Here is a 23271-nt window from a genome sequence, read left to right as displayed (position 1 = left end):
CTGCTGCTTCCTTCACTGTATGAAGCATTCTGAGGTTACCTATGGCAGGGGTTTTCAATACTACAGCATCACACCAAAGCAACAAAAGTAGCAGATCCACAAGGTCGAAACGCGGTGCGAAGCAACGCGTCTTTAGCTTGTAGATCTGCTACTTTTGATGCTTTGGAATTTGAATCCTGAAAAAGTAACAGTTTAGGACATATGAGGTTTCCACCCGACACACGGCAGGAAATAGGCAACTATACACACACACACACACACACACACACACACACACACACACACACACACACACACACACACACACACACACACACACACACACACACACACACACACACACACACACACACACACACACACACACACACACACACACACACGGTAGGCTACGTAGTACGTACGCTCTCATGGCCACAACATTACTCATGAAACAATGGCACACGAATGCTTACATATGCAGCAATTCTAAAAATAGATTGGGCCTGGGCAATAAAAATAGAACACGGGGAAAATAAAAAATAAAAGAGAGAGAGAGAGAAGAGAAGCTGGGGCTCGTCCGCCCGAGGCTAAACACTCTGACAGCCTGTCTCTTCCCATTGGGCTATTTGTGGCGGAGGGAGGCAGGCAGGCAGACAGACAGACAGACAGACAGACAGACAGACAGACAGACAGACAGACAGACAGACAAGTTCTCAGTCACCATGCCTCTCAATTGTGATTGTCATAGAAGTAGGGATGGGACGATATGAAAATTTCATATCACGATTATTGTGACAAAAGAAATCGCGATTTACGATATTATCACGATAATCAAAATCCATTATCCTGGGGCGGGAACATTTGCCAAAAAATAGCAGATCTACAAGTTCACAACGCGTCACAACGTGATGCGTTGTGAGCTTGTAGATCGGCTTTTTTTTTGGCTAAGACATTTGATAAAGAGTGAAAAAAAAAGACTGTATCAAGTATATATATTATAAGTACCTTTTACCAATTATAGAGGATATGCAGCTCGGCAAATAAAAGGTGAATTGATCCCAGTGCATGACGGAGAACGATATCGCGATAAATTAAATCTCCACCACAATACGATTATCGTGAGTGTTTATCACGATAAATGATAATATCGCGTATCGTCCCATCCCTACATAGAAGCCAGCAGCAGCATGTCTCCTATGGAAGCATGTGCAGAGAAAACAGCCGATAATAGGCTATTTTCGGTTATTATTGGAAGATTAGCGCATTTGAAGTGGTCAAACTAGCAACACGTTCGTTCAGAAGCATCTTACATCAAATCTTTCAGTTGTGAGATTCTATGTGCAGGCAGACAGACAGAAACAGAGAGAGACAGACAGACAGAGAGGCGAGGCGAGGCAAGACAACTCGCAGCTCGCTGGAGATAAAAGGAAGACGGCGAGGGAAGCGACACGCTTCCACTGCGGTTGGTTGGTTGTGCCCGTGCCGTCCTCTCCACACAGCTGACTCCCCAACCAGTCTGTCTCATTATAATGGAGTGCAGAGCTGCACACCTCAGCACAAACATGGAGAACAGAGCAGAGCAGAGCAGAGCCGAGCAGAACAGAGCAGAGCAGAGCAGAACAGAATACTAAAGGCCTTTCTACCACTTTTTGTGGTCACATGTTCAAATACTGGATTCTGATTGGCTTAAAACAGTGGTAAATCAGTCAACAACCTTGAGTTGGCTCATGGACCCCGCCCACTGAAACAATTAATGATTGTAACTAAAGATCCTTGCAAGTTACAACTGTGTTTTCTTTCATTTATATGGTAAAAGTGGTAGGTTGTTTTGCACTCGGCTTCGCCTCGTGCCACAACCCTGAAACAGTGGTAAATCAGCCAACAACCCACTCCCTCTCATGGTAAATGGCTTACGTCTATACTTCGACCGAAATGTTCAGTGAGTTGTGTTTTCCGACGTGCACATTTCCGAACTCTCATTCGGTCTAATGCTTTTCAGAAGTCCCGAGGGACATCATTTTATGGTCGAAAAGGACCTTTTGACCGAAATCTTGCGTTTCGGTCGAAGTATGGACAGCCCTTTACTTCGATCAATTACACACCTCATAAAGCCTTGAATTCAAGAAATAATATTTTGTTTTTTAATCACATTAACTCTCCCGCCGCTTCGAACGTTCACGTTCGCCCCATTTTTTACAGAACCTCGATGCCAATACGGCGCTCGTTCGGTTCGTTCGTCTGATGACTGTAAGCTGATGAGGCGTCGCGCGGCCGTCTACTGTAAACACATTTTCCGCGGTGATGGTGTAAAAAATCCATTATGCGTTAACATCAACGGAGAACAATTCACTTCCTTGTTGATTTTCTCTGGCTCTGAGGCTCTGTGGCCAGTGACTGGTCTTCTTCTTCTTCAACACATAACAGGCAAATTCACATTCATTCTCGCATGACGCCGCCCTCTGCTGCCTGGCAGACCAAAGTGCACTATTGCACAACCAAAAAAAATAAAAATAAATAAATAAATGTCTGTCTGTCTATCTACTATAACGTCGCAAAGGTAAGCCGCTTTTTGATGGCGCCAGACCCAATAAATAAATAAATAATCTGGCAGTAGGAGAGTTAAAAGCCAATAATTTGATGATCAGCAGACCAACGTCTCTCCACCCGAGGCTGAGATTCCGATGGCCATCAAATTATTGGCTCAGGAATGCTTGCAAATCTAAAGATCCGTGAATTCAAGGCTTCATTATTGATGGAAAATAAGTCATTTTAGATTACTCCGCGTTCAGGGGCCCGGAGACAATTCAACAATGTATGGATGTATCGTTTCAATTCAAACCATAAACACTTTGTAGAAAACATAATACACAACTGGGCGCTATAGTTGTATTTGTGTTACTTTCATCCATAGACTTGCCATGTGTGGTAAAATGAGAGTTAAATATCTCTATATTCCCATAGTAATCATTGCTACAGAACGTTTGTTTAGTAAAGGGGTCCCTACAGAACGTTTGTTTAGTAAAGGGGTCCCTACAGAACGTTTGTTTAGTAAAGGGGTCCCTGCTGCCTCTTCAGGCAACAGACAATACAGTTCAGGTAGAGATTTAATCCAATCAGGAAAGATAGGACTCATGCAGGGCTCAGGATAAACAAGTGAAAATGAAAGCGATGAGACAAACAACAACAACAACAACAAAAAAACTATCTGATGAATGGGTAGTTGGGTGGAAACCCTGTATGTCCAAAACCGTTCATTTTGTATTTATCATTTTGAAAATGATTTAAAATAGTGAAAATAGCTGATCGACAAGCTATTATATATTATATTATTATTATTATATGCTATTTTCACTTTTTGTGTCGTTTTGTGCGACAGTCTTGTATGATGAATACATTTGAAACTAGGAGATACAAGGTTTCTACCCGACAGTGACGATATGTATATTCGATTTGCACTGAAGTCAGACACAACAGAAACCGGTCAAATGCACATATGGAGTCAAATGCCCTGCCAGATGCACATTATCCACATACAGTACAATGGAGTCAAATGCCCTGTCTATTGTCTAATGCACACATTATACGGAGTCAAAGTCCACTGGACATGTATGACCTAGTGTGACCTCATCATGATGACAGCAGTAAACACAAATGGCCAAATGGCTATAGGAACAGAAAGGCTGCTAAGAACGTTTCAAGTCCAGCCTATAGTGACACTGAGATACCAAGCTGTGACGTCCGTGCCCAACGCCGTCAGCAGGATGCTATACATCGCCGTCAGGCTGCTGTATGAAACTGAAGAGGATGGATGCTATTATTGTATCCCTAGGATGATCGGGGCAAAGGGAGCGCTCATTTTGGCTCTGGGTTAAAGCATAATTTCGCCACTTTGTGTATACTTCCGTCACATTAGGAATAATGTCATCACATTAGGCATAGTTTTACTGAGGTTAGTTGGGGTTAGTAAAAACTTGACGTCCACTCCACACTGACACAGCTGAGTGAGCGCTCCCTACCCCCGTTTCAGCCAATCAGAAGCCACATCTTGCCCTGCTGATCCTTTGAATGAATGAATGAATACCTACTCCTCCCGCGGGGGAAATTCAGATATCGCAGCCCAACCCAGCTGCTTTTTTTTTATCAGCTTTGACCCAGCTGAACTCAACCCAGTGATGCCCACAAGGAGCGCAAGGGGGAAGGGGAGCAGTGGTAGCTGGAGTGGGGAATCGTACCTGCGACCTCTAGGGCCTCCGGAGTCCTAGGTGTGGACACTAACCACTCAGCCACCACTGCTCTTTCTTGCCCTGCTGATGAGAAACCTTTCGGTCGGATCAGCGGTGCCACGTAAGCGTGAGGGTCGCGTAGTGGCCTGAACTTGAGATGTGATGGCTGTGTAACGGCCCGAACCTCTGGTTAAAAGAAAATCGCCAGAATACTTTTCTGGTTGTAGAAAGTGGATGCTGCTAATAGTGTGTGTGTAATAGGATTACTTTACCACAGGTTAATGCTCAGGTTAATATGCAGGAGGACACCAATGAATGCATGTACAGTTACAATGTGTTACATTTTAAATGTCCTCAACTTTTCTTTCTTCTTTGTTCCCCCAGAAACCTTGGCAAGTCGGGTCTACGTGTGTCCTGCTTGGGTTTAGGTGAGTTGGCTGATATAAGCAAACTTTCTTTCTTTCTTTCTTTCTTTCTTTCTTTCTTTCTTTCTCTCCTTCCTTCCTTCCTTCCTTCCTTCCTTCCTTCCTTCCTTCCTTCCTTCCTTCCTTCCTCCCTCCCTTCCATCCTCTCTTCCTTCCTTCCTTCCTTCCTTAATTCCAATAACATAGAGTTGGATTAAGGGCCCGTACATTTTTCACGGCAACCATTATCATTGACATGAAATAACTGGGTAAACAAGGACGTTACAATGAAGCAATGAGCAGCATACTATGTACCTGAATGGAACACAACCTTTTAGAAACTTTCTTAAACTATTGTGGTGGTAAAAAAAAGGTCTATTGTACAAGAATAGCACAATAAACAACAGATTCAATTATGGCTCATGTTGTTCATTCTTCCACTGGCAGCCAGTTTCTCCGCCCCAAAAAAAACATTCTAGTGCTGAAGCTGCCCAATTAGTCTCACATAGCCAGACTGGAATGGAGGTGTTGACCTACCAAAATGTCTGGCACCTAACAGCAAACAGCTCTTGGCAAAGAGCTACTTTTGGAAACCCTGCAGTCGTGATAGTACCGTCACAATATGAAGGACCATGGCCTAATCCATGGCTCTTCAACAGGGGGTCCGGGACCCCTATAGGGGGTCCTCAGAGTTACTACAGGGGGGCCTCAGGGGGGTTTTTACATTAACCACTTGAACCCTAGCATCCCTATTCTGGTGGAGATCTCTGACTACCCAGTTATAGTGTAAGGATGCTTGATGTGTGTGAGTGTTTCTCTCCGTCTCTCCAGGTACATGGGTGACATTTGGATCGCAGATCTCTGACGAGGTGAGCATTATTCGCTTTCTACTACTGCTCGTCAAAAGTATTTCCTCTTCTCCTGATTGATCATTGTAAAAATGCCTCAGAGGTTACTTTCTAATTCCACAGAGAAAGAGAGAGAGAGAGAGAGAGAGAGAGAGAGAGAGAGAGAGAGAAAAAACATTTGTCAAGAAGATCTAAAAACTTTAAAACAAACCACACAGCTGATACAAAGGCAAAAGATGTGTATCTTCAACGTAAATATTATGCTTTTTCCATTCCAGAAATCCTCTCATAACTACAGGCTCCTGGCCGGGGTTTTTGTGTCCGTAGCCAAAACGATGCTATAATTACAGCTATAAAGCAGTCATTCTGGACGTGTTCCAGACGGGACGGGTCTTCTGAGGGCAAGCTGCCCAGCAGAGATCCACACTAGAGAGCTTCTGGCCGCTGTACTGTAGCTCTCCCTTAAGTGCAATTTATTGGCACATCCTCCACCCTACCCATATACTGTCTGCTGCCAGTAAATTGCACTTAGGGGAGAGACAGTGTGCACAACCCTCTGTCTGCTTTTATTACCGTGTTCCTTTTGGTCCAGGCACCTGCTCTACAACCACTTATAAGCTCTGTAGATGCTTTGTCGTACGACAAATGGCCCAAAAAAATAGACGACGCATGTTGTGAGCTCGCTATTTTCACTATTTTCACTTGGCATGACCTTTGGGCAAGTAGAACGTGACCTGTGCTTTCCCGACTGAGCGCGTCTGAGACCGTTGACACGACCACAGTTTCTGGAGAAACCGGCGATATAAAATGTCAGATATTCTGTCGACAACTGCGTTTTCGGAGGTTGAATCCGCAAAGTCAAAATACCTTCCAGAGTGGAAATCTTAACCGGCAAGTTACATGAAATCCTGCAAAACGTGTGATGTCATGGCTCACGTCGGCTGCACGCTGCAAAGCCAACAGCCCAAAGGTCATGCCCACTTGCCCAAACTCATCCATTATAAAATGATAGGTAAAATGAATTGAATTACTGTTCAATTTAACATTTTTTCTTTTTACTTGCTGGGGCTGTGTGAAGTGTGAAAAAAATGGGTATGGGTTCACACTTGTTATTTTATATTTTTAAGTGTAGCAACGGTGAAAACAGCACATTATATGTAAAGAGTGTTCTTATTTTACATTCCACAGACCGAAGATGGCTCTGTCCACGTTCAAGTGTTTAGACAGATATCTGGTATTGTGTTTATAGACGGTTGTTGCGTTCCCTCTCAAATGAGCATGTGCCCGGGCAGGCAACCTGAAAGTAAACTTCACCTGCCCAAGAGTTTTATTTACCTGCCAGGGGCAGGTGGGCAAGCCTTAGTGTCAATGCCTGTAGCAGACGCTTTGAATCCAAAGCGACTTTCAATAAGCAGGTAATACATCAGTATAATAAGCAAGATAATGTCAGTACATCAACAACAATGTAACAAATGCATAGGAATATCAATCTAGAAAAACAATAACATAGGTAGACCACGCACCTAATCAGTAAAAAAAAAAAAACTTTTCTAAAACCTAAAAATGCTATCTAGCTTCATGTATGGTCATCGAGGGAAGGGGAGTGTTAGTGCTCTGGGTTTAGGTCGAGTCTGAAGAGGGAGTGAGTCTGTAGTTCTAAGTGCGACAGGGAGTTTATTCCACAGTTTGGGGGCCAGGAGGGCAAATTGTCTAGGACGAGTGGATTTTTGTCCTGGGGTTTTCAGCGAGGGTTCTGTCAGCATTCCTGTGTTGGCTGATCTGAGTGAACGGGTGGGGTTGTGGGGGTTGATCAGGTTTTGGAGGTATAGGGGAGCCGTACCTAGCCATACCTAGCCACATGGCAAGCACACCACAGCGTTTCATTCGCTGATGCGTCACTGTGTAAATGCAGAGGTAAAAGTGAGAACACAACAGGACTTTGCCGTTTTCTCTAGAGGCCGTTGTCGACTAAGTGTGGCCTTAGTGTCAACCCTTGCTGACTGTAGATTGTATTTTTATTCCATACAGCAGGGTTCCCCAATAGGCGGCCCGCGGGCCATTTGCGGCCCGCGGGGGGCTACTGTCTGGCCCACACCAACCCCAGTAATAATGGTGGTATAAGAGCAGCAACAACACTAGTATATCATCGTTGTCGGGTGGAAATCTCGTATCTCCAAATACGTTCTTTCGCAAATCATACAAGGCCGTTGCACAAAAGTAGTGAAAACAGCAGATCTACAAGCTGTTTTCACTAGTTTAAATATTTTTTAAAATGATAAATGCAAAACGAATGGTTTTGGAAATTTTTCACCCAACGACGACGATATCTGAACTGTCGCAGTCGCTGGAGTAGCGGGAACGCCGCCGTCGCCCTCTGCAATGTTGTGGCCCTCAGCTTGGTACCCTAGACATAATTTGGCCCTTGGGGAAAACTAATTGGGGAACCCTGCCATACAGTGTCACTCTGTCTCACTGTATATTGTGTGTTCTTGTCCCATGCAGATGGCTGAGAACCTGATGACCATAGCTTACGAGGCCGGAGTCAACCTGTTCGACACGGCAGAGGTGTACGCCTCCGGCAGGTCAGTGTTTAATACGGTGCTTCTCAAACTGTGAGTCGGGAACCCCCGTTTGGGTCGGCAATTTTGTTTAGCCCGGGGAGCCACAGGCCCAAAAGCTCAAAGAATGGGGCTGTTAAGTCTGACATCATTTTGTAGGCAGAGGAGAACTTTTGGGGCCAAAAGGCCGCAGCGCCCGTGAATCTTTTTAATATTTTTACTATTTACTAATTTCTCTTCTCTTTGTTGTTGAAAGGAAAGTGGTAGAATTATACTTTAGTCGTTATTTTTGTCTCGGAACTGTTGAAATAGCGAGGGACAGATATTGACAATAAATCTGCTTGGAGGTCTGACTACAAAATAATGTCACGGCTTAAAAGCCCCATACATACTTTTTATTTTTGTTTTTTCTATTCATTTGGTCATTAAGGTACACAGAATGAGAGGCCTGCTCTGCCGGAAACATTGCGAAAAAAAAGTTATGGCCATTTTGTATATTCACTCCATTGACTTCACCATACAGGAAAGAAACACACCAAAATAAATATGCTTTAAGTAGCATGTGAGGGGTCAAACTAGGGGTTCTTGATGATTCTGAATCCATTGCAATCAATTGTTTTGCATGAAAAACATTCCTTGGGCTAGAAAACGGACCAAAATAACGGTGAAAAGTGATGACTCATCACTTTTCACAGGTTTGAGAGGCTGAAATCTAGCACAAGGAATGTTTTTCCTGCAAAACAAATGCTTGCAGTGGATTCAGAATCATGAAGAACCCTTAGTTTGACCCCTCACATACTATTTAAAGCATATTCTTTTTGTGTGTTTTTTCCAGTATAGTGAAGTCAATGGGAAACCTTTTTTCGCAATGTTTCCGGCAGAGCAGGCCTCTCATTCTGTGTACCTTATTGACCAAATTAATAGGAAAAACTAAAATTTTGAGTATGTCATGACATCACAGGTCTTCTCTCATTTTGGCACAGTGGCTCCCCGGCTCACTGTCGGGCAGAAACCTTGTATCTCCAAGTTTCAAATTTGTATGTTTTTTCGCAAAGTAAAGCCCTGCTTCATCATAGGCTACAAGGCCGCACAAAGGTTGAGAAAACGGCAGATCTACAAGCACACAACGCCTCGTGGTGTGCGAGGCGTTGTGTGCTTGTAGATCAGCTGTTTTCACTAGTGTAAATCATTTTTAAAATGATAAATGCAAAACAAAGAGTTTTGGACATACAAGGTTTCCACCGGACAACGATGATATACAGGTTATCTTCACATGTCTAAAGTACAAAAAAGTACACGATAAGTAGTAGAAATGAAGCACATAAAGCTAGAAGGTCCTGGGTTCGATTCCCGCTGGGGACGATGTGGGCACTGGGGGCATGTTCTCTCCTCCACCTCATCAGTGTCCATACCCTAGGCGGGGTTGGCAAAAGGGCCTTTCTGTTTGGAGTTTGTATGTTCTCCCCGTGTCTCCTAGGGTAGGTAGTACTAGATTAGATTATTTAGATTAGAGTTTATTTGTCATTGTAACAATACAGTACAGGTACAGGCACAGTTTCATTGTCAACGATCAACTCATTTCCAAAGTACAGTACACATACAAGCACATTCACAGTACAACGAAATGTATTTGTGCATTTAAGGGTGCACGGCTGCTGCCATGTACGGCACTACTAGGTACCCTCACAAAAAACATGCAGTAATCCTGGTCTCTCTCTATACTGCCTTTGTCAAAATAAAAATGTTGCCATGGACAAAATGAGTGGACAATAATATTACCAGAAACACTGTAAGAGCTATAGCCCTGAATGACCATAACAAGTCTGTAACTCTGAGAGTGTTTATTTGTCACTCTCAGAGTTATGGGACATCTTAACACTTTGACTGCCAGACCCCCCCGGCCCCCCACCCTGACCAATGCCACCATTAGGTCCCATTCATTCTGCCCCGATTCCAGGGAATATATTGAAAATGATCCGATATTCACATCGGAACAAAAATGGGAGGTTTGGTAAAAGAGGATTTTTTTTTTTACCAAAAAATTTTTGGAGTGATTTCGGTGAGCGGTTTTGGAGATAGGTGCTCGAGAGTGCGCACTGCGCAAACCAGTCAATAACCTCAGAAATCTAGATTCTGAGATATTTGAGTTCAAAGAAAAAAAACTTTAGGAAGCCATAGCGACAAATTGGTAAATGGTAACGGAACACAAGTACCCTTGACAGAAAGAATGTGAAACCAGCTTTCATTCTCTGCAAAAAAAGTTTAAAAAATATTGTACCATCGTCTAGTTTCAAGGGGGCAAAGTGAAAAAGTATGGAATGACTCAGAAGGTGGAAGTTGTCTTACAGTTTGATAGAACTATGCACTGTGAATTCACTGTGTTTTTACCTGGTCTAGAAGGTCAGGAAGACAAAAAGTCAGAAAAGCGATGTCAACCTTTTATTTTATGGCAACATCGAACCCTAACCCTGGTGAGTACCTCACACATCCAGCATGAACATATTTATGTTCAACAATATTTACAAATATTAAAAAAAAAAAAAAAAAAAAATCACAAATATGACTTCACAAAAGTAAAATAAAATAAATGTGCAGCAAGTAAAGAATAAATAAAAGAATATAAAAGTCAAAATAAAGTACTGTATTCTAAGGCAGGCAGCACAACAATGTCTATTTGTAGTTGGCCACTAGATGGTACGGTTCACCCTGTGTGTGTGTGTGTGTGTATGTGTATGTGTATGTGTATGTGTGTGTGTGTGTGTGTGTGTGTGTGTGTGTGTGTGTGTGTGTGTGTGTGTGTGTGCGCGCGTGCGTGCGTGCGTGCGTGCGTGCGTGCGTGCGTGCGTGCGTGTGTGCGTGTGTGTGTGTGTGTTCGTGTGTGTTCATTGTTCTGGGAAACGAGGAAGAGAAGTCCCAGAAGTTCTTCAGCTCCCATAGAGTGACATTGGTCCAGGAAGCGAACCTTACAGTGACCTGACCTGACTCCTCCGCTATTGCTATCTCCGCCATCATACTGTCCTCTGCGTTGTCATTGGTCTGGTTGCAGATCGTCTCCAGCAGCTCATGGCGTAGCAGGGAATGGGTAGACTGTGGGATCCCATCCTTCCTCCATCCAGTCAGACTCCACGGGCCCTGTATATGATAGAAGAAAAAAAAATACTAAATGATACGTCTGTATACGTCTGAAAACAGCAGATCTACAAGCACACAACGCCTCGCACCGCGAGGCGTTGTGTGCTTGTAGATCGGCTGTTTTCACTAGTCTAAATAATTTCAAATGTATGTATATATACGTGGCCACTGAATTCTATGGGCTCTGCTTTGATACAAATCTACAGCTATGCCAGTCTATTGGCTCTGCTGGCAGAGCCTATAGACTGACATAACTACTGTAGATTTGTAGATCGATTTGATAGGTTATTATGTCACACACACACACACACACACACACACACACACACACACAGATTGTATTACTAAACTATCTATCTAGGTATACACACACGATAAAAAACTAAACTATAAAGAAATGTATTCTTACTGGAAGAAGTTGGTGGAACTTACAGCTACTACAAACCATGGATTGACATCTAGACCTACTGCACATACAGTATGAAACAGAGCTGATACCTTTATGTAGGAAAATAATGCTGCTATTTGTACCCTGTATATATATAAAATGTCACAATGCGACATAGCTCTGTTTGCACCCTACGTGAAAAAAAAACAATAGCAGGTCAGGCTTATTGATTGATTGAAGAATGTATTACAAGCTTGCATTAGAAAGAAGTAGGCTACATATTCATGGCTTATTTCAACAGGAACCACACTTTATGCATCTCAGTGGTGTGTTCTAGACGATCACCCACTATTCGTTTGGCCAGGGCAGACGCTATTGTGCATAATCCCTATCAAATACGCTACTTTGAAAGGTTCAAGAGGGCAGACGCTATTCATATTTTATTTTTCCTCCATCACGGAGGTATAGAGGCCAGCGGCTGGCGGCGCCCTGTGCCCGCGAGGGTGTCACAAGTCGGCCAAGTCCGACAGCAGACCCCGTATACGTGCGTTACCGTTACAGGTAGACCACAGCACTGATCTCATATAACATTGAAAGACAGACGTATAGAACAAAGTGAAACAGAGAACATAAAGTTTGTAACGCTTACCGGGTTCGCAGTGCATCCTACAGGGCGCGGGGTGAAACGGCAGCAATCGGTGCTCTGCCTTCTGGCCGCCAGATCCAAAATCGAGGCCGTGGATCCTACCAGCCGAGGCCTTCGATGAACCGATCGCCCGTAGGAGCTCTTCTCGCCGCCAGATCCAAAATCGAGGCCGTGGATCCTACCAGCCGAGGCCTTCGATGAACCGATCGCCCGTAGGAGCTCTTCTCGCCGCCAGATCCAAAATCGAGGCAGTGGATGTAGCAGCAGAGGCCCTCGCTAGTCGCTGATGAACCGATCGTGGAAGAGCGCCGGCCACCGCCGTTGACTGCGGGCTTGGTGTCCAGAGTCAGACTGTCCACGGGGCATGGCGCGGGGGGGTGTCGCTCTCCATTCCGACATGTCGCCACTCCGCTGACCCGGCGCGGGGAGAGACCACGGGATGCGGGGCATGATTCGGCTGCCTATCTCTCTAAATAATACTAAATCTAATGATTTTATAACTAAATTCTCTGCTGCTTCTGATTCTCGCTCTTTCTCTCAATATATCTCTCTCTCCCTCTGATTGCTGTGTGTCCACGGTAAAAGTCACTGAACTCTTTGAGACCCTTGTTTCTGGGGGGAACCGGCCAACCAGCATGCTTGAATTTGGTCAAATGAGCGTGTGATGTCATGCAGGGGCGTCAATTGGGTATGGCAGGGGTATGCAGCTGCCATACCTTGACAGGGGGAAATAATAAAAATGTACTTTTCATCGTGCCTGTTGCTAAGGTATGGCAACATGACTGGTGTCTTCACCAGACACCAGTCATGTTGCCATACCTTAGCTTGTTCTGAACTGACGCCACTGAATTGTCATGCATGACGACCGTCCCATCGTCCAAAAGGGCTGTATCTTGGTTACCGCATAGATCCAACACTGTACTACTGTAATATGAAAAAAAAGGGTCGGGCGGTATATCCCTCCCAACTTTTTAATTGGCAAGATTGCGCAGGAAGTGTCGGGCGGTATATCCCTCCCGTGGCAGCCAAACTGTTAATGTGCCATACATAGTGTCATAGTGAATAAGAGTCATACCGGTACATATCGTCATTGTCGGGTGGAAACCTCGTATGTCCAAAACCGTTTGTTTTGTATATATTATTTAAAAAATCACACCCAATGTGAAGTGAGCGTTGGTCATGCTTGCATAACGTCTTCAGACTAGGATTTAAGTCTAGGATGTACAGGCTATGCTACACACACACAATGCTATGGCAAAACGCTGAGGAAAAAGTGGCTACAGACACACACCCAGCCACTCTATGGAGCGGTTTACCACCGCTCAAAAATGATTTAAACTGGTGAAAACAGCCGATCTACAAGCACACAACGCCTCGCGGTCGTTGTGTGCTTGTAGATCTGCTGTTTTCACTACTTTTTGTGCGAAGGCCTTGTTTGATGAAGCAGGGCTTTACTTTGCGAAAAAATTTACACATTTGAAACTTGGCGATACGAGGTTTCTGCCCGACAGTGACGATATTCTCAAGAAAGCCTGTTAGACTTGACATTCAGGTAATGGGTCTTCTTATATGATCAAAATAAGAACATCACAATGATGTGTGAAAAAGAACAATCCTAAAACCTGCCGCGGAGGACGCAGAGTCTTTGCCACGGACACAGTCTTGTCCGTGTAGGGACATATTGATTGACGACCCCTGGACAGACTGTGTTAACAGGTTTACTGTGTAGCACGCTGACATATTGATGTCTTTCTCTCTCTCTCTCTCCACAGGGCTGAAGTAACTCTAGGGAACATCATCAAGAAGAAAGGGTGGAGGTGATATTATTATTCATTTTCATAATCTGTCTCACGTGCATAACTGTTGTCTGCCTCTTATCATCAATCATCTCTTGGAAGCCTCCATAAGCGAGTATTATTTTTTTTCCCTCTCGTTGAGTATCCCGACTTAATTATCGTTAATGAGTACAACATGAAATTGCCTTTTGAGACACATCGTTAGCCTCAAGTCATATGTTTAAGGTGTTCAGGAAAGAAGAAGAAGAAGAAAAAAAAAAAACTTTCTGCCTATAAGTCGTTTAGGTCAGGGGTTCCCAAACATTTTTGGCTCAGGGCACCCCTATAAATATTTTTTTCATCCGAGGTACCCCTGCATTATTTCATCATTTTCACTCCCAGCACCTTATATTTACAGCATATTTTTAGCCATTATGTTGCGAGGAAAACGTTGAGATAATAGCCATTTTGGTTAGAACTGACTGAAAATACGTTTTTACTTCAAGTTTAAAATGATACTAAATATTTTTTTAAGTGTCCAAATAAATTCCAAATATTATCAAGTTATCTCGCGGCACCCCTGGACTGCTGTCGTGGCACCCCAGGGTGCCCCGTCACCCACTTTGAAAACCCCTGGTTTAGGTGACTCATGCAATCATGACTGTTAAAGAAAGAAAAAAAATGCCTTTTAGTCATGTTCATCTGGCTTTATTTATTACTGCCTAACTCTGTTCTCCTAAAACTGCTGATTCACTGTGCATTATTGTGTATGTCCTCCTCAGCCTATCAAAATGCTTGTTACATTCCAAAATAATTTAGAAGCTTAGAAGCACTTTCTGCCCGAGTCATTTTGGTATATAACAAGCATTCTGATAGGCTGAGGACACAATGAAGCAGTGTTACTGTAGGAGAGTAGAGCTAAGCAGAAATGTACATTTGCCCAAGAATATATAATAAAATATGAATTAAATATACCTATGAAGGGGGGAGGGAGTAGCACATGTGTACACAGTAAAAAACAGAGTTTTGATTCAGTTAAATAATGGATTTTTTACAGTATGGGTGGGTGTCTTATTCGGTATCTTACCAAGAATATGTTTTCTATGTTTAATTTCTTTCCCATTTCCTTGCCAGACGTTCGAGTTATGTCATCACAACAAAGATCTATTGGGGAGGCCAGTAAGTCTGTTTGTACACTATCAATATCATCGTACAATAAATGTCATTCAGTTTCAGATTTGTTCCTGCCCTTTGGCCTGGCTTGTCATTATGTTTCCATCATTCCCAATATCTAATATAGCCTACTGTCATTTGCCAGGAATATTTTATGATTTTGTCTTGTCCAACACTTAGTGTGCCAACCAAGTGCCATATAGAAGCGAGAGGAAAATTATTATAGGCTAATAATGAATAAATAAATAAATAAATAAAATAAATAATAGTGGGGCTACAGCTAGAGGCTATGGCTAATTGTTATTTTTTTTTTACATGGAAAAGTTTGAAAAACACTGGTCTAGGTTAGCGTGTCAGACAGTATACAGGCATGTGTGTGTGTGTGTGTGTGTGTGTGTGTGTGTGTGTGTGTGTGTGTGTGTATGTGTGTGTGCGTGCGTGCGTGCGTGCCGCGCCTGTGCGCGTGCGTGCGTGATAAATGGTGAACAAATAGTAAATGGTGCTTTCATATAGCGCCTTTATCCAAGGCACTTTACAGTGTTACATTCACCCATTCAGACACACATTTATACGCCGATGGCGGAAACCATGCAAGGCACCAAACCTGCACATCGGGAGCAATTAGGGGTTGCGTGTGTTTGTGTGTGTGTGTGTGTGTGTGTGTGTGTGTGTGTGTGTGTGTGTGTGTGTGTGTGTGTGTGTGTGTGCGTGCGAGTGTGCGTGGGCCAATACCTGTGTCCATAGCACTTATAAACCCCACGCTCACCCATCTGTCACCCATGGCAGCTTCTGTCCTTCCCTGCCTGCCAGCCAGCCAGTCAGTCCCAGGTCTCCCTGCTGGCTCCAATGCTCTGCAGGTTTAAACCATTCAGAACGGGTACACATTATAGCGTATTATTATTTTGTGCTTTAACTATTGAAAAATAGCAGATATACACGCTCACAGCGCGGCACCGAGTGCCGCGCTGCGAGCTTGTAGATCTGCTATTTTTGAAAAAGTCATGAAAATGTGTGCAAATCTTTGAATATATGTCTTTTCAAAGCGAACGTTTGTAACTCAAATTTTGCTTCTGGGTGGTCCCTGGAACAAAGTATTTTGTGATGGGAGTCCATGGCCAAATAAATATCATTTTGGGGGTCCTTCACATGAAAAGGTTTGAGAACCACTGACATAGTAGTCTCTCAAGAACAGACTAACTGAGCTCCATTTAAGTGAAAAGGACCTTTTCTTTGACGATGGCTATAGCCAGATTGCTGACATAGAAATATAGGTTTTTCAAAAAACCTTAGAAGGATTCAAAAGACACTTATAGAAGCTTGTATATCTGCTATTATCAATATCATATCGTATCATATATATCAATAGTTAAAGCACAAAATAATAATACGCTATAATGTGTACCCGTTCTGAATGGTTTAATGGATGCAGACAACATCAAAACAAACATTAATCCATCCATGGCCCAGCCGGGGGAACAGCACAGAGGCTTTATTAAAATCCTTGTCTGGTCGCTCACGGCCGGCCCGGGCGGCCGCACCCCAAACAGTCTCATCATCTCCTTCTCCACTGGTGGTTCTCAAACAAAAAGGACCCCCATAATAACTCTCTGAGTTTACAGACTTCTATAAGGGTCTCAAGGAACCCTGGACCCTATTATTTAATTAATTCATTGATCGCAAGCCCCGATAGTCCCGAGAAAATCCCTATGTAGCTCACTGCCTTTCTTTTCTTACCTTTTGACGTGGTCGCGAGAATATCCATTGTGCACGATCGGAACCCAACCATGCATTGTGCGTGTTTACGTTGTCCACAGCATCAAAATAAATACAAAATCTGGCTCCTGTGTTGTATAGACCATCTTCACACCGCAGCCATCTTGGATCACATCTTGGATCACATGACTTCCTGGGATAGCAGCCTGCATTACAAACCATTGTGAACAATGGAGCGATGGTCCCAAAATATGAGTTCTGCTCAACCAATTTCTTTTTACCAAATTGACAAATGGGCAGATGACAACATCAACATTCCCAAAATGATTAAATAGAAGGGTATATCCACAATATTCATGGTAGTTAGGTTGCAGTGTTACTCTGTACAAAGACTTGCTACAGTATGCAGAGTGCAGACTAGTGCTTGCTCTGCCATCATATAGTTAATATTACTGTATGGTGATTTTTGCATATTAATCAGAAACAATCTAACAACAAATAGTTAATATGATAGTGGAGCAAGCACTGCACAGATAGCAAGTCTTTGTACACAGTAAGGTTGCAATCTAACTACCATGAATATTGTGGATGTACCTTTCTATTTAATCCTTTTGGGGATGTTGATGTTGTCATCTACCCATTTGTCAATTTGGTAAAAAGAAATTGGTTGAATAGAACTCATATTTTGGGACTATCGCTCCATTGTTCACAATGGTTTGTAATGCAGGCTGCTATCCCAGGAAGTCATGTGATCCAAGATGGCCACGGTGTGAATAAGGTCTATAAACGAATTGAACCATCCCATGGCTCGGAAGAAATCTGCTTCCGGTTGCCGGTTGCCATGGTAATAGTGCTGCCATCAAATGGGTCAGTGAAGAAACCGTTCCGAGAGGTTTAGTTCTGCTTTTTTAGTTCAGCTTTTTCGATAAAAAAATAATATTTGAATTAAAGCTTATTAAATTCTCTGGTTTATCGGGCCTGGCAGGGAGCTACACAGACAGGGTTATTTTTGGCAGTAAGTGAAGTTAAGAGACTGTCAGTTAAGCTAAGCTCTCAACTGACTGGAACTCATGATGTCACTCAGGTAGCACCATGTTAAATTGTGTTGACACGCTTTAGTTCAGTGGGTTTCAAACTTTTTCATGTCAAGGACCCCTACAAATGAATAAGTAGAAGTAAAACAAAGAAAGGAAATAAGAATGCTTTAACTTTGCATACATATTTTTTACTCAAATCATGTTATTACAGCAATTACATACGGCATGTATGAGGAAGACATTTTGGTTTGGTTTGGAAGGATTTTTTTTCTTTTTCTTTTACTGTGTTTATACAGTAAACAATGAATGAATACAGTACAGTACACTGATTAATGCACAAGTACAGTGGTTCTCAACGGTTTCATGGACCCCCATTTAATACCTGGGTAGGCCTATTAAACTATAATTCTGTTTGCCCACAGAGCAGAAACTGAAAGAGGACTGTCCAGAAAACACATTATTGAAGGTAAAGTACAATGCATCATTACACAATTACACCTAAAATAAGGAGTAATCATTTGTCCTTGGGGGGTTAAGTAAACACTCTTCCAGTCAGTCAGTCCACAAAACAAACATTGGATACATTTACAAGACGTGATGACGTGGCTCTATTTCTACCTTTACTGCTAAGCTTATAGCTCAGACAGAGGTGTGGTGTGGTGTTTTTCAACCAATCAGGCGGTCGGTCCCGCCCCCTCCCCTCCAGCAATGGGATTGAGGAGGTCTCACGGCAGTGCAGCTGTCTGATTGGGCAGACAGAGAGAGAGAGAGCGAGCTGAAACACCACACGTTTATGTACTGGAGTGCCTTGCTTATTTCTCACCTCATGTGTTACATATTTCAGATACATATTTTAATGTACTGTTCAAGTTCAAAACGAGTAATGGCCGTCATTTTCAGATGGAACGTAGCAGCAAAGTAAAGACTGTTTCCCTAATTAAAATCAGGCAAGAGTGAAGAAACGTAAGCTATGCCAGGTGAATTTAATCAAGTTCCATACATATTCACAAGGGCCTATATGTATGTCATCACGCTGGAGGTTTGCCTTTTTCCTGGAAGTAATCAAGGAAGATCAAAGAAGGAATGGACACCAACGTCATTTTAGGCTCCATGGCCATCCACCATGACACTCTCGGTGGCAAAACTGGCACCGGAGGTTCGGTGAATAACATTGGAGTATATGAGCGCCGGCTGGGACAGCTCATGAACAAAAAATAGTTCTGAACGATAGAGACCTTTATAAAACACTCAGCTCAGGAATATAAAAGAAAACATGTCACACATTGTTTTGTGCTGTGTTGCTTTTCGGTGAGAACAATGTATAACATTATAGAGGCATCTAAAGAGCACAATTTACGTTTCTGAACTAGATAGTATCGCGAGACTCTCCACCATTCCGTCTGGAATTCAAATCTCGCGATAGCTCCGAGACAGAAAAAGCCGCCGCCGCTGTTTAGCTGCCTCAATAACATTATGTACCGTGCACATCGAAAAGCAAGTGATTGTAAAAATACCTGTGATATGTCTTCTTTTATATTCCTGGAGCGATTAAACAAAGGTCTCAATCGTTCAGAATTATTTTTTGTTCATGAGCTGTCCCAGCCGAAGCTCATAGACGCCAATGTTATTCATCGAGCTTCCGTTGCAAGTTCCGCCACCCAAAGTGTCATGGCGCATGGACCGTGGTGTGGGCGTGACTCATGTCTTCTCCTTCTTTGAGCCTTCTTGGAAGTCATTAACTCATTGATTGATTTTTGAAGAAAAAGCGGCAACTTTTGCTGTTTTTTTACCTTTTCACACGTGGTCCGTTCGTGATTACAGACCCCATCTTAAAATGAAACTTTTAGGGACTTAAAACAAAATAGATATGGACATGTCCTCATTATGAACGTGGGTGTGTTCTAAAAGTGTGAAAACCGCAATTTCATTTTCACCACGTCTTTATTCTTCGAAAGAACAAGGTCTTCCCAAATAATCAGATCTTCCAGTTGCTGATTCCTACAACAATTACAATTTAGTTTATACAGAGCGAGACGCATTGTGATGTTATGTCTGCAACCTATCATTTCCTAGGGAACAGCTGTATGTCAGGCAGCCTCCGGCAAAATCAGTCTACCGTAATTATGCAAATCCATGCAAATGGAGAAGAGTACAAGTATAGTCAATACAATTGAAATGTAGTACAGTACAAGTACAGTTAAACACCCTGCCTAAAAGGAACATCTCAAATAAGATTTTTTTAATGGTCTTTTTTACTGTCTTTTACAGTCTTTTAGTGGTAGTATAGTAGGTGTGCTGTTGTACTAATTTGGGCGTTGATGTCACCAAGTACGTCCATAAGCCCTTGAGCTCTCCATATAAGAATGAGTGTCTTATGTTTCCTACTTCAGTTTTGGATCACAGTTATAGATCTTTTTGTTTGTCATTCAATATAGGCAAATGAAAGTGTCCTTCATTCAAACAATCGACCTTCGTTCGGTAGACCCCAGAGGATGGGAGACAAATCAGCCAGACAAAGGCAAGTCGCACGCGCAAAACAGTTGTTTAGGTACCGCACACAGAGTTATAAAAATGTTTACGGGCAGACCCTCAACCGTCAGGTGGGACAGAATCCACCTCAAATCCTCGGTGTCAAGGGGAGTGACGAACTCAGCGAAGAACAGGAGGAGATCTTAGCAGCTGGCCAGACAGAGGATGATACTATCTTAGATCGAGCCAGCAAGAGTCCGCAAGAGAGGGCTTCTGACATGTGGTCCGCAGTCGGGCGGCACCGAGGAAAAGTGGGACCGTACCCAGGAATAGACGGACACTCCCCATACTTCAAGAGTGAGTATCTGAAACTCAAGGAGGAATCTGTCTCACCTAAGCAGACAGCACAGCACAGGTTGTATGAGCTGAGGATCGAAAATCAGACTTTGTCTCAGGAGCTACGGGTCGCGCACATGACGGTAGAGCAGATCAACCAGATTGTCTTGCAGAACAGCCAACTGAAAGAGGAGAAACAGGAGATGCTAGCCATGAAGGACACACTGACCATCGAAATGGACACTTTCACCAAAATGAAAGAGTCGCTCATCTCAAACCATAAGGACTTGGAAGAAAAATGCAAGGAACTTGTGGGCACTGAGGCCAAGAAAGAGAAAGATAAGGTCTGCAAGAACATAGATGCCTTGCAGGACATGCTAACCTCCATGGGTTGCAATCAAAAGCGCCTCAGGAAAGGTTTCCGGGCTCAATTCAAGGAGTTGGCCAGTGAGTTCCAGGACATCCGGAATGAGATGGAAGTGAACGACAAGTTGATCCAGGAGAGACAGAAACAGTTCAGAGAGAATCAGACATTGGCGCACAAGTTTAACACACTAGTCCAGAAGATCACAGACATGGAGGAAACACTGAAAGCCACAAGGGATAAGTTCCAACAAGTGCAAAGCTCCCTGGTCTCTAACCAAAAGGCCTTGACGGAAACTACAGAGGAGACAGAGAAGCTGGAGCGTGAACGGGACAGCATGAAGGGAGAATGGTCCTCCCAGGAGCAGCGTTGGGGAATTGAGAAGTACGCCATGGCAGAGGGCTTCAGGACCCTAATCGGATCAAAAGACAGGAACTGGATGAAGGAGAGAGAGGACCTGTTTGCAGAGAAGAAGGCGATCACAGAAAACCTCTTCATGGCGCAGAACAGGGGCGAAGATCTAGACGACGAGCTGACCGCTACAAAGACCACGCTGCAGGGCGAGCTAAAGACGCTCAGGGAAGCGGAAAAGAATCTGGAGAAATGTGTGGCCGAGAATGCAAAACTGAAGGACGAATCAGCCGAAAAGGCAGAGGCAATAGACAAGTGCAGGAATAACATGAAAGTGAAAGACAACGAAATCCGGGTTCTGAAGGACGAGGTGATACAACTGAGCAACGAGCTGGACAGCCTGCTGGACAGTAAGAAGAAGAAGAAGTTCACCTTGAAGGGAGTTATCAAGAATTATCTTCAGAAAACTATCGATCGCGTCATCAATGTTGACTCGTTTGCTAAACAGTGACACGTAGGATGATGTAGGATGATTTGATACTCTAGGACAGTAGGATGATGTAGGATGATTTGATACTGTAGGACAGTAGGATTATGTAGGAGGATTTGATACTGTAGGACAGTGGTTCACTTAAAGATCTTGAATGTGTTAAATGGACATATGGGTAGTCGAGTGCCTTTTCAGAGCATGTTTATTTTAATGATCAATCATCAATCAATCAATTGAGTTGCTGCTTAGAGCAGTATAATGTAGTATACTTTAAGTTCCCATTTATCATAAATATTTTTATTATTTACATTAATGTTATATATCTATCTGTCTATTAATTAGCCAAAGGGTGGTGTCTCCATGTTGGGTCAAGCTTCACGTGACATCATATACCTTACTAAAAAACAACTTACAAACTTTCATAACTCTGAGAGTGCACAAATGGAACCAAATGGACCATGGGTATGGTTACATTTGTACACTCTCAGAGTTACAGACCTTGCAAGGATCCGTTTGGACCACCCGCTCAAGGAACCTCGAGGGAGAACCACTGGGATACGATTAGTGGTGGGCGTGAGTGACGGCTCACCTGGCCTACTGGGTGTGGAGCGGGCTTGGCCGCCTCTAGTTATTTATAATACGGTATTTAGTGTTTTGCCAATTATTTTGGGGCCCACTTGTAATATCCTCACGGCCACCAGGTAGCAGGGAATGCTGCTGTTGTTTGAGACTGTAGATAAGGCATTTGCAAGGCATTTTAATATGGTTAAGCATGATATTTGCACTTTGAGATTTCAAGGTATTGAACTTGTTAACTCCCCAAGAAGAGGTGGAGACAGGGACAAGTTACTACTCCAAAGGGAAGCTTACTGGATCCATGCTCTGAATACAGAGTTTCCTAAGGGAATGAACGAAGAATTATTATTGAATTGTTTTTTGTAAAATGAAATATTTGACTGCACTGACTGTGGAAACTATATATGTCATTGTATATTTTTGAAATATGTTTTATTATAGACTCTTTGTAACTATGAATATGTATGAAATGTGGGATTAATTCCCCTTGATGAGATGCAGCTGTACAACCTATTGCTTGGCTATATAAGTCAGTTCTGACTGACTCATGATAGTTTGAAACGCTGAGGAAGGCCAGTAGGCCGAAACGCGTCCGTTTCTCTAAATAGACTGCTGCTGCTGTGCATGCTTAAATAAATAAATAATTTTAAAAAGTCAACATTCAAGAGAGTGCGGATATTCCCTTCATTCTGAGACTGTAGGTAACCCATGTTCTCTGATGTACTCATTGTCCCCCCTCCTCTGTCAGCTCAACGCTTTTTGCTTCGTGACGCCACTTTCACTTTCTTCCTTCAATCTTGACGACA

At 43.1% G+C, this 23271-nt stretch overlaps 1 protein-coding gene across 1 annotated transcript in view; it reads left to right on the top strand.

Moving 5' to 3' along the window:
* LOC308304864 (voltage-gated potassium channel subunit beta-3-like) overlaps positions 1-23271 on the top strand; it is a gene marked incomplete at both ends in the record, with an annotated part of 110681 nt that overhangs the window by 51341 nt on the left and 36069 nt on the right. Inside the window, 6 exons of the mRNA XM_080749492.1 lie at positions 4590-4633; positions 5441-5478; positions 7960-8039; positions 13954-13998; positions 15091-15135; positions 18302-18345. Of these exons, the coding sequence (XP_080605618.1) occupies positions 4590-4633; positions 5441-5478; positions 7960-8039; positions 13954-13998; positions 15091-15135; positions 18302-18345 (296 nt within the window). The remainder of the gene's footprint in view (positions 1-4589; positions 4634-5440; positions 5479-7959; positions 8040-13953; positions 13999-15090; positions 15136-18301; positions 18346-23271) is intronic.

This window comes from Nannobrachium achirus (genome assembly GCF_963921795.1).
Source record: "Nannobrachium achirus genome assembly, chromosome: 19".
NCBI lineage: Eukaryota > Metazoa > Chordata > Actinopteri > Myctophiformes > Myctophidae > Nannobrachium > Nannobrachium achirus.
This window is presented reverse-complemented; position numbering and strand designations above follow the sequence as displayed.